This window comes from Poecilia formosa, unplaced genomic scaffold, assembly GCF_000485575.1.
Source record: "Poecilia formosa unplaced genomic scaffold, Poecilia_formosa-5.1.2 Scaffold2315, whole genome shotgun sequence".
Lineage (NCBI taxonomy): Eukaryota > Metazoa > Chordata > Actinopteri > Cyprinodontiformes > Poeciliidae > Poecilia > Poecilia formosa.
Window position 1 is genome coordinate 1,640 of NW_006802254.1, and position 12,614 is coordinate 14,253.

The 12,614-nt window shown below is 39.0% G+C and overlaps 3 protein-coding genes across 3 annotated transcripts; all 3 read right to left on the bottom strand.

Annotated features, from left to right (window-relative positions):
• Window positions 1-355: 355 nt before the first annotated feature.
• On the bottom strand, window positions 356-8,438 carry LOC107835399 (galectin-3-binding protein A-like; the record flags this gene model as incomplete). Its single annotated transcript, XM_016667764.1, has 5 exons — window positions 356-1,333; window positions 1,409-1,523; window positions 2,346-2,440; window positions 2,768-2,857; window positions 8,120-8,438. Coding segments are annotated over 5 exons (921 nt in total), but the record flags the coding sequence as incomplete, so codon positions are not given.
• Window positions 1,726-3,177, bottom strand: LOC103133154 (igLON family member 5-like). The gene is made up of 3 exons (XM_007544927.2): window positions 2,570-3,177; window positions 2,153-2,440; window positions 1,726-1,883 (listed from the first exon to the last, which is right to left on the bottom strand). The coding sequence occupies exons 1-3, from the start codon at window positions 2,808-2,810 to the stop codon at window positions 1,789-1,791; spliced, it is 624 nt and encodes a 207-aa protein (XP_007544989.1). The 5' UTR covers window positions 2,811-3,177; the 3' UTR covers window positions 1,726-1,788.
• A 90-nt stretch (window positions 8,439-8,528) lies between the features above and the next one.
• LOC103133155 (putative DMBT1-like protein) lies at window positions 8,529-12,525 on the bottom strand (the record flags this gene model as incomplete). Its single annotated transcript, XM_016667765.1, has 2 exons — window positions 8,529-8,897; window positions 12,140-12,525. Coding segments are annotated over 2 exons (754 nt in total), but the record flags the coding sequence as incomplete, so codon positions are not given.
• Window positions 12,526-12,614: the final 89 nt, after the last annotated feature.

Consider the following 12,614-nt stretch of genomic DNA (forward strand, 5'->3'; position numbering starts at 1 on the left):
AGAATAAAACTGAATTGTTTTACCTGCACTGCACTTGCATCAGTGCATACTCATGTGTTAGAATACCCCTGTCAATACCTAAATTTGATTGTGAATTTGTGGCAAGACTTATTTTGTGAATGAGAATAGACCAATATTTCAGTCTCCAGGTGTCTGATACAGAGACATACCCCAAAATACCCAGGAAATACCATAAAGTCCAGTATGTTTTTGCAGTGCATTGTACATTTATACTCATCCAGTTTTACAGACTAGTTTGGTTGTTAAATTATTGATGGAAGAAAAATTACAAAAAGTTTTGGTCTCTCACAAATGTTTAAATATCAGCAACAAAATCTACCAAAATCTGGGCTACATCATTTATTAAAATTCACCCACAGACAAGAACACCATCAAATACAAAACAATGATAATTACGGTATGAAAGCAGAAATATATATAGGCTCAAAATCTAAAAATTAACCAATCACCTTTTATCCCATAGAAGATTATACATTACAGTTGTGAAGAAAAAGTCAAAACCTCAATAACTACAGAAATGCTTTGATAAAGTCATAGGAAAGCCTCAAGTTTATTCAACAAACTTTTAGAACTTTTTCTTACTTTTTTTTATTAAACCCAGTGAGTAGCATATCTGCCGTTGTTAGAAAAAAATGATACTTGAACTTTTTGGGGGCTAAGCAATGGATTCATTAAAGGACATTTTGTTTAAATCTAATGCTATGAAGTGTTTCATAATGTTGTTTTACGGCTTGAACTTTGATCTCAACCAAATTTCTCCCTCATAGAGGTTTGCATGTGTTATTTTATGTGTTCTTATATCTGAACAGTTATATAAAAAATGACTTTTTCGTTCTTGTTTACTTGCTGAATATATTGAGCAACTACTAACTTTGCTCTTTGCACCATGATTTATTTTGCTGATTACACCGTGACAACTTACACATTCACCTCACGCAACACTCATTACATTAGATTAGTTTAGGATAGTCGTATATGAGCAGATTGAGGAAGGGTCAGGAACATAAACTTCAGTTATTAATAACAGAAACTGTGACATTGTCACTTAGAGGGGAGGTGAAAGTTTTTTGTTCCACAAGTTTTTTGTAATAACAGCTGTAATTTCCCTCATGATTATTACTGGCTTCAAGAAATCTGAACGTAGAGGAGCTGGTACTTGATTGTTGGGTCTTAGTGAATGATCCAGAGGTCTTCTGCAGGGTGAATGATCCGCCTAAATATTGGGTCGAAATAGAACAATTGATGGCAATGAGGTCACCAAAGGTAACCACGCCTGCAGGGTCCATGGTGATGCTTGGTTTTGGAAGAATCACTAAAAACATAATGAGAATGTTATTTATTATGTCATTTTGAACTATTTGATTAAACTAATTTCACAAACAATTACCTGTCACGTTCAGGTTGACATTATCACTAAAAACTGAGCTAGAATCTGTTCTTTGAAACTGACACTGGTACGATCCCTCATTTGTAAACTTGAATTGATGGATAAGATTGTTCACCTGTTATAACACTTTCACACTTATAGTAAGCTCAGTTAATCTGCATAATACAAATAAAAACACACCTTTGATATAGAGCGGGACATCACTGCTGAAGTTAGAGCTGAAGTCTTCGTTAGAAATCTTCACTTTAAACTGACACTGGTAGTCTCCCTCATCCGTAAAGGTAACTTTAGGGATATATAGAGTAGCAGAGTTGCTGCTTGAATCCACAGTCTGGGTGAAAGGACCTGGGGTCTTTGTGAAGATGAATGATCCTTCTACTTCACCCCCAGTAATCGAACAAGTAATGTGGACATCCTGGCCCCCACATAATCACACCAGCGGGCTGGATGGTGATGGTAGGCTTTGGTAGGCTCACTGAAAAATAACACAATGTCAAATTAGAAAAATGTGAAAGAGGACCAAAGTGCAGACTTGAGCCTCCCATGGACATAAATAATTTATTGACATAGACAGACAGCAGCAGAACAAAATAATGCAGACAATGGAGGGTCCAGGAAAAAAGAAATGGCAAACCAAAAGGAGACAATGGAGAAGAGCGAGCTTAACCATACTGAGTGGAAGTGGACATGACAAAAGAGCAAGCAAATTTGAAAACAATCTAAAACATAAAGACAAAACATTACCAGTTAGCTGGACAGAATCACTCAAGTTGGTGCTCAAGTCTTGATTAAAAGACCTTCTTTGAAACTGACACTGATACGGTCCATGATCCACCAAGTTGACTTCACTGATGTGGAATGAAGCCGAGCTGCTGCTTGAATTTACAACATGAGTGATTGGTCCTGCTGTCTTCTTGAAGATAAATGATCCTCCTACTTGACCCTCAGAGACTGAGCAAACGATGTTGACAGTCTGACCAATAGAAACCACACCAGCAGGATCCAAAGTGATGCTGGGCTTTGGAAGAAATACTGAAAAAATAACACAAGACAAAAGCTTTACTGCCCTTAAACCTTTGACATAATTCACAGTGAGGGAACGTCACAGTATATTTTAGAGATCTCATAAGAAGTGGCAAATATGAATTAAAACATTATTACCAGTTAGTTGGACAGGGTCACTGAAGCTGGTGTTGAAGTCTTGATCAGAAACTCTCCGTTGAAACTGACACTGGTATAATCCCTCATCTCCCAGGTTAGCTTGAGTGATATGGAAGGTAGCTGTGTTGCTGCTCGAGCTTACAGTTTGGATGAAATTACCAGGTGTTCTCCTAAAGACAAATAATCCTCCTGCCCGACCCTCGATGACGGAACAGGTGAGGGTGGCATCCTGACCCCACATCACCCCACCGGCAGAATCCAAGGTGATGGTCGGCTGTGAAAGGTTCACTAAAAAGCAACAAAAACATCACGTCTTTTGTATGTTTAATCAAATGGTCAAAGCTAATAAAAAATAATTACCAGTTAGCCAGACAGGCTCACTATAGCTGGTGTGAAACACTTCACCAGAAACCGTTCTTTGAAACCGACACTGGTATAATCCCTCATTTCCCAAACGGACTTGCACGATATGGAAAGTAGCCAAGTTGCTGTTTGAGTTTACAGTCTGAATGACAGAACCGGGAAGGTTTGTGAAAATAAACGATCCACTCAATCCATCCATAACGTCACACCTGATGCTGACACTCTGACCCCAAGAAACCAGAGCGGCAGGCTGCAAGGTGATGTTGGGTTTTGGAATTTCACCTGAAAAATGGTGCAAAGTTTGGTCACCTGTTATAGTCCTTTAACCCTAAAGTAAACTCAGTTAATCTGCAAAATAAAGATAAAAACTCACTGTTAATATAGAGTGAGGCATAACTGCTGAAGTTGGTGCTGAAGTCTTCGTTAGAAATCTTCACTTTAAGCTGACACTGGTAGTCTCCCTCATCCGTAAAGGTAACTTTAGGGATATTTAGAGCAGCAGAGTTGCTGCTTGAGTTCACAGTCTGACTGAAACTTCCTGAAGACTTCCTGAAGATAAATGACCCTCCTCCTTGTTCATTAGTGACTGAACAAATGATTTTGACATCCTGATTGAGATTAATCACTCCAGAGGGTTCAATACTGATCGTGGGTTGTGGAAAGATCACTAAAGAAATGAGACAGTTGTTATTTTCTCAGCACATTTATTTAGAGTTTTATGAGTAAATGATACAAAACAGTACTACCTCTTAGTTCGACTGTGTCACTAAAGAGAGTGGTGAAGTTCTCATTGGGAAGCATGACTTGAAGCTGACACTTGTACCATCCCTGATCATTGAAAGTGGCCTGAACGATGTAGAAAGTAGCAGAGTTGCTGCTTGAGTTCACAGCCCGGCTGAATGAGCCTGTGGTCGTCGTCAAGACAAATATCCCTTTTACTTGTGCATCAGTGACTGAACAACTGATGCTGACATTACGACCCAAGGTGATGTCACCTTGAGGAGTAAGTTCAATAGTGGGCCTTATAGGGCCTGTCAAAAAAAAACACATTATATAGTGTCAGAGTCACAAAGTGCCACCATAACATAGTAAATACATTTCATAAAGGACTGTCAGGCTTCAGATTTGACGTCATTTCTGTACAATTATAACACTGATTCTATTTTCTTCTATTTATTGCAGTACTTTTATACAGTCTGTAGCGGCTAAAATCCTATATTTTAGGCTATTGGTGGTTGTTCTTGAAAGGCGTTGGTTTTACTTGCTCTCAAATAAGATTCATGATGCCGATCTTCCCTTTGACATAAAATAAAGTCATTTATTTTCAGAACAATGTCCATTGTCTTGCTGTTTCCATTTAGATCCACATAAATTTGATTTACATCCAAACCAAGCACAGTAGAAAACTGTTTGCCTCTGCCTATTAACAACACCTGAACAGAATGATGGTTGACCTTAAATAACCCATCCCCCCCATCAGACACTCAGAACTCAAAATTAAATACGCCCCCTGGTGGCGATAAACACCAGAAAGGATAAATAGCTCCTACACAGTCTCTCGTTTTTCCTTTAAAGTTACGTTAATTAATTTAATCAGCATTTGAATTCATAAAATAATGAATAAAGTAGAACTTTTTTCAATTCTCCCAATGAGGATTTAAATTACACTCAACTTCTATAAGTTTTTACTAATGCCTTTAGTAGGAAACTGACATTACCTGAACAGATGACACCAGCATCCTGACTGTGAGCACAGTTATGCACACTAAATCCACTGTGGGAGCATTCAGTCAGATATTTTTCATTGCCTGTACAGGCCACCTCATCAAGCCAGATTTGTCCTGTTCCCACTGCAAACTGACGGAGACTCACTGCTGTACCACAGCCCAGCTGTCTGCAGACCACTCTAGCATCATTTATGTCCCAGTTATCATTGCAGACTGTTCCCCAGGATCCACTGTTGTAGATTTCGACTCTTCCAGAGCACCGAGCTGACCCAGCTAATTTTACGTTGCCGCCTAAAAACAAAATCAATACCAATCAGGCAGTACATTATCACCACTTGAACTGTATGATACACATCATCTCTTCATCATGACACATGTTAGTAGGTGGAAAAGATTAGGTAGGTATTAGTGGCACAAAAGGTAAGGATTTTACCAAGTTTGACATGGTCAAAGTTGGAATGGTGACATGACTGGGTCAGTTCATTTCTAATACAGCAGCTCCTTTGAGGTATTCCAAGTTTCAGTGGTCAATAACTATTGAAACAGTTAAAGGAAATAAAGGAAATAACAGTGTAGAACCAGTAACGGAGTGATGGGAGGATAAGGCTAATGTAGTTGAGAAGCAAGGTAAGGTAAGGTAATTTTATTGATGTAGCACATTTTCAGCAACAAGGCAATTCAAAGTGCTTAGCATTAATTAAAAGGAAATACAAACAAAATAACAAACCATAGGAAAGCTTTTAACCTTTTTTGGGTTAAAAGCAGGGGTGAAAGTATAGGGGTATGGCAGGGTACTGCGTACCCCTAAACGATTTAGCAGGGGTACGCAGTACCTGGAAGAGAGAGGAGCGGCTGTCTGCTGTAAAAAGTCAGTGGGTTCACTGTGCAGCCGTGACTGATTAGTTTTTCAAGAACAATCCAAAACGCGACTTAATCAGTTAATAAATAGCTTTCCCCCTCAAAACGTTCATAACTTTATTAAAGAACAACAACAAAAAGTCAACAAAACGTTTTCAAATTAATGACCCAACAAAAATAATAATCTCAGTGATTATTGTTTCAACAAGGTCTTGCGCAATTCTGTGTGTTTCGGTTCCATTATCAAAGTAACTAGCAGAGCAGGAGTTTAAAATTAACTAATCAATCACCGCTGTGTTCATGAGAGGCTTATTGATAATGGCAAAATAAATATCAAGCCTGAAAACCTACTGTAATGGACTAAATGTTTTAAACATAACCTGTGCTCAGCTCGAGGCAGTTGCCACGGCAACGGGTGTGCTCAAACGACAAAGGGAGAGAGAGAGAGAGAGAGAGATAGAGTAAAAAAGTGCGAGTGGTTTTGAGTTGATCACCTGTTCAGGTTGTTTTACCTTTGTTTACCTTTGTCTTGGCGCATCACAGCCCTGTAGTTTCTGAACGCCCAATAAACGACAAACTTGGACTAATTACCTCGTTCTTTGCGAGTATATGTTATTTACAACAAACATCAAACACAGTAAATATGTTTAATTAAGTACCTAACAAACAAACGGCTTCTACGTGATAATTATGTGAAATTAAATTGTCTAATTCAAAAATAATAGTTTTATTGCTCTCTGGAATCTCGCTTTGAGCTCAGAGTCTGAGAGGCTTTTCCTCTATCAAATTTTTTTTGCTTCTTATTTAATGGAAATATTGATGTTGATGATACTTTCTCCAAAATAATAACCTTTTTCAACCTTTATAGCTCCACTGTTGAAAATGAGGAGCTAACATTCACAAATGACATTGAAATAAAATTCCAGCCCAACATCTGGTTTGAGGTGATTCCTCTGGAATCTGTTGGAGGAAAAATATCCCAACTTACAACTTGTGCTTTTAACTTAACAGAGCTCTGTGGTTCCTCCTGTCAGTATGAGAGTCAGTGAAGAGGCGCCATGTTAGGAAGAGAAGTGGAAGCTGCAGGATCTTCAGAACAAACAGGTCATGATGCTGGGCTACTGATTAACCTCTGTCTGGACACAGGATCAATAGAACCAGTTTAAAATCTAAAATGCCAGACATGGAAAACTGGGATGCCCTCCATGCCATGATGTTCAGAATTTAGGTCTCATGGCATCTCAAGGTGTCAACATTGCAGTCAGTGGGCTGAAGGAAATACAGCTTTATTTTGTAACAATTCAAGAGCTACCCAGCTTTTATCACTTCGCATATATATACTGTTGTCATAGTACCCCCAAGAATTTAAAACTACTTTCACCTCTGGTTAAAAGTAAGATAAAACTAAGCAGTGACTGTTCCTGTTAAGTATTTCTGGATTCCAAGTTCGTAGTTATTCTAATTCTAATTCTGATTCCATTTCTGAGCTGTATAATATTGATCTAAATAGTGTGTAATCCACAATTTCTAATATTACTAATAAACTAAAGTAATCCTTTTCTGGGTTAAATAGGGAGTACTCCACCATTTCTAAAAAACTAAAACAAAAAAGAGGAAAGGACACATTCGGGAAAATGGCAACATTCAGACAAAACAATGGGCAAAACAGAGACACGAGTGAAGGCGGTGACTCACAGGGCCATGAAACCAGGTGGCTGAGGCTCCTGGCAAGTCCCATAGAAGTATTGTCAAAGAATGTCCTTGGGTGCGCTCAGCTCCACAGCTCCATGGAAACAGGAGGGGGTGAAGTGGGAAAGTGCGTTGTGTTTACATATCTTCAAGGAGATTGGAAATATGCAGCCCTTCTAAGGCCACACGGGGAAAGCCAATTCAGAAACAGAATGTCTTAGGTCGGGAAGATTATAAATTTAAATCTTCCCTAAAGTCTCTCCGATATATCTCAGTTCCCAATCATCCAAATTAGTTTGGTCATTCCACTGAACCGAAACTAGCAACTTCTCCAAGATCGATTTCAACTCGTTAATGAGTTTTAGAGTCCTCATCTCTGTCCACACCAACAGTTTGTGTGTTTGCTAGTTCGGTCAAGTCCATCACAAATTTGGCGATAAGCCAGGAATCCACAAGCTCCAAACAGCAGAAATCCTGTTATCATGAATAAATCCACGGTGAATCCCGCCGGGTACGTCCTCGCAGGACAAGAGGGCTCTCCTGTGCCCAGACTTCTCGTCGAAAATTTGATCAATTGCATTGAGAGATCGGTTGACCAGACCCATAATTTGTAGATTCGGAGGATGTGCAAAGAAAGGATCTAAAATATAGAAAAAGACAAGACAAAACAGAGCAAGCAGGGCAGGTATGGGCAGGGAGGGAGCGGAGGAAAAAAAGCGTCCGCCTTCACCGAGAGCAAGAGAGAAAGTTCAACAAAAAAGCTGCGGAAGTTCAAATTGCTAAGGAAGTGAATGTTGGGTAGACGGTTGCATCGCTGCTAATTAGTCAGGGGAACTGACTGGGCATGAAGCGATGTTGATTGGTTCATTTCCACAAACACACACTTGTATGTAGCAAAATGAAAAATTCTCACCTGAGCAGATCACACTTGCATCTTTGTTGTGGTTACAGTTGTGATTCCCATATCCATTGTGTGAGCAATCAGACAGATGTCTTTCGCTCCCTGCACATCCCACATTATCAAGCCAGATTTTATCACTTCCTGGCCCAAAGTTGGCTGACCGAGGGGCAGCCAGTGCTGCACCACAGCCCAACTGGCTGCAGACTACCTGGGCATCATTTATGTCCCAGTCGTCATCACATACTGTTCCCCATGAATAATTATAATAGATTTCCACTCGACCAGCGCATTGAGAAGACCCAATTAATCGGACTGGGGCACCTATCAGGCATGCAAAATGAAATCAAAATATTGTAAAAAATCAAAATGCAGCATGTACAGGAATCCTGAATCTGTAACAATGCAAAACACATTCAAGCTACTCAAAAAAAATTTTTATATGAATAAGAAAATATATTTTTTAAAAAGTCATTCTTACCTGAGCAAACAACAATAACATCCTTACTGTGTCCACAGTTGTGTGTTTCAAAACCATTGTGCTGACATTCACTCAAAGAAGTTTCATTTCCTAAACATGCCACTTCATCGAGCCAGATTGGTCCAGTACCTGGGCCAAATGCACCCCCTGTACTGGTACTTGTTGCTGGACCACAGCCTAATTGTCTGCAGGCAACATGAGCATCATTCATGTCCCATCCATCATTGCAGACTGTTCCCCAGGAGTTACTGTGGTACACTTCAATTCTTCCAGAGCATGAGGCACCTGAACCAGCCAACCTGATCTGAGGATCTTCAGTTACACAAGAAAACACAGAAATCAGTATTTCACAAACAAAAATGGCTTTAGATTTCAAAACTCCCTTGCAAAAGTGTTAATTCCTCTCCAACTTATTTACATTTTGTCACACTGAAGCCACAAACTTAAATTTGTTTTAATCATATCGCGACTCTTGAAAATGACACTTCCTTGTTAAAATGGCAAGATTGTGTGATAGAAGTAGAGAGCCCAAACATATGAAGCTTTTTAATGTGACATATGTATGACTAAAAACAAACTAATTTAAAAATGGACAATAGTGAACCTGCAAAAAGCTGGCTGCATTTTTATTATGTTCTTCATTGACAACATGCTCCAATTTCCTCCAGGTGTAACCACTGGTGAGAATCTTGACAGCAAATTAGTCACTTGCAGACAAACCCACTGCATTTATTGGCAGGTGGCATCAATCAGGAACATGCAGGAAAATGTGGCAATATTTGAAAATAATTTCAAAGAGGCAGAAACAATGCATGACACACTTTTCAGACTTTCATATCGGAGAATTACAAAAACATTTGCCATTTTCCTTTCACTTCACAATTATGTTTTATTCAAGTTTGTGTTTGTAATGTCCCAAAATGTAAAAAAATAAAAATAAAGGTACGGGTTTTATTGTGTGTTTACAAGCAGGCTGGAGTTTAAAACATTGTTATGCTCAAATTCAGTGAGGAGAAAAAGAGTATTAATTGTGGTGGACAGTGATGGCATAGTTACTTTGAAAAAGTAACTTTAATCAGATTAGCGACTACTCCTTGAGAAAGTAACTTAGATTACTGACGACTTGATTTGGAAAGTAACTAAGTTACATTAAAAGTAACTTTTTGTAGTTACTATCAGTAGCTGCTGACAACTATGCTCTACCACCTGTGAATATTACTTTGAGCTTTGCCAATACTTAGTTGCAAGTTATTTTATAACATCAACAACGTGTCTCCACTTACATGGTTGAACTGAACGGGAGATTGTTTAATGGTTACAACAGTACAAAAAAAGTTTGTAATTTGTGTGTTCTACTATTGTCTGAAAAACTCTAAGAAGTTGAAGGATTTTAGGATTGAAGGATTTTAAAGCCCTCCATGACCCCCGCCCCAGCCTCCAGGTTGTGTTACGGCCCTGCGTTTGTTGTCAGAGAGCAGCGCACAGCGCTTCCCCTGCGGCTCCACAACTCAGATGGCCTTCTGCACAGATTTGTGACACTTAAATTAATATTTATTATAATGGCGTTTGGTTCCACAACTTTACGGAGTCGTTCATTCGTGGCTGTTTTTCCACGTTTATTGCGCTGTTCATATTAGTCTCGATGTTTGCAGTTTTCTGGAGCGCAACGCGAAGCCCAAATTAGGAACTTTACGTTCAAAAACTTGCACCAAAAAAACGCAACCCGCGACTCATTAAATTTGCAGGCGACTTTAGAAACAAAACAAGCCCAATGCCGCTTATAACAATCGGACTTGGTGACAGAAACTCAACATAGTTCCTGTTTTACTAACAAAATGCTCATCTCTCTCCTGCCTCCATTGCTTACATATCTGTCGCTGCTGCTGCTGTCGCGGCGGTCGTTCCCCAAGACGCGTAGAGTAAGTAATAGAAAATAGTAACGCACAGTAACGCAAAGTGATTTTGTTAAGTAACTGTAGTCTGACTACTGGATTTGAAATAGCAACGCGTTAGATTACTTCTTACTGAAAAAAGTGGCCCGACGTCAGTAACGCGTTACTTTGTAACTCTATGGTGGTGGATTTATTTTACAGTAATATATGCAGTCTTACTTGAACAGATGACACCAGCATCTTCTCCATGTCCACAATNTATTTCAAAGTTATTTCAAAGAGGGAGAAACAATGCATGACGCACTTTTCAGACTTTCATGTCGGAGAATTACAAAAACATTTGCCATTTTCCTTTGTTGTATTTACAAGCAGACTGGAGCTTAAAACATTTTTATGCTCAAATTATATCAGCAGAAAAAGAATAGTTATTCAAGTGGATTTATTTCACAGTAATATATACAATCTTACTTGAACAGATGACACCAGCATCTTTGCCGTGTCCACAGTTGTGAGTCCCAAATCCATTGTGCCCACAAGCACCAAGAGAAGTTTCATTTCCAGAGCAGACCAGATCATCAAGCCAGATCTGTCCAGTCCCCTGGCCAAAGTGGGCTGATTGTTTAGCTTCCTCAGCAAGACCACAGCCTGACTGTCTGCAGGCCACCACCGCATCATTTAAGTCCCAACCATCATCACAGACTGTTCCCCAGACACCACTGTGATAGATTTCAACTCTTCCAGAACATGGCTCATTTGATCCAGATAATCTGATTGAATCTGTAAATTTTTGTTACATGGAGAAACAAAGGTATTCAACAAAAACAATATGCAAATGTCTGCTCTAAGTGAACTTCAGACAGACACTGACAAAAAACTTTCATTCCTTTTTTTTTTTACTGAACTCTGTTTGTGGCCACACAGGCTTTAGTCCTAATCAAATTAAAATCTGTCCAAAATTATTACTCTTTTCTTTAAAATATCGTTTTTGATTAAAAAAAAACTATGAATGTAAATAACACAACCTTACTTGAACAGATGACACCAGCATCTTCTCCGTGTACACAATTGTGAGTCCCAAATCCATTGTGCCCACAAGCACCAAGAGAAAATTCATTTCCAGAACAGACCAGATCATCAAGCCAGATCTGTCCAGTCCCCTGGCCAAAGTGGGCTGATTGTGGAGCACCCAGAGCAGAACCACAGTCTAACTGTCTGCAGGCCACTGCGGCATCATTTAGGTCCCAAAGATCATCACAGACTGTTCCCCAGACACCATTGTGGTAGATTTCAACTCTTCCAGAACATGGCTCATTTGATCCAGATAATCTTATTAAATCTGTAAGTTTTCATAAAATAATGGAAAGCAAATGTATTTAACAAAGTAGATAATATGTAAAGATCTGCTGTGGCTGTAAGTCATACAGATGCTTACTGGCAAAAGCAGTAACCAGTAATTCTTTATTTCCTACATTCCCTTCTTTTTTAAAAGAAATCATCAAACTGTTTGGACCTGTCTGTGACCACACAGACTTTATTCCTAATCAAATTAAAATCTGTCCAAAATTATAATTCTTTTTTTTTTTAAATATTGTCATTTTTGATTATGGAAACAATTAAATAAATTATATCAGAAAACTATTAACGTAAAGAACATAATCTTACAACAGATGACACCAGCATCTTCATGGTGTTCACAATTGTGAGTCCCAAATCCTCTGTGCCCACACATTGCAAGAGAAGTTTCACTTCCAGAACAGGCCACATCATCAAGCCAGATCTGTCCAGTCCCCTGGCCAAAGAAAGCTGATAGTTTAGCTTCCTTAGCAGGACCACAGCCTAACTGTCTGCAGGCCACTGCAGCATCATTTAGGTCCCAACCATCATCACAGACTGTTCCCCAGACGCCATTGTAGTAGATTTCAACTCTTCCAGAACATGGCTCGTTTGACCCAGATAATCTGATCAGATTATCTAAAAAGAAAAAACTCAAAACTTGATTTAATATGAACCACCAAAGAAATTGTACAATTTGTGACAAGTGAACCAACCTGATGCAGAATATGAAGACAGGAAACAAGAGACTGCATTAGAAGAAATAAGCAAAAATGATCCATTTAATGTGGTTAAGTTCTTACTT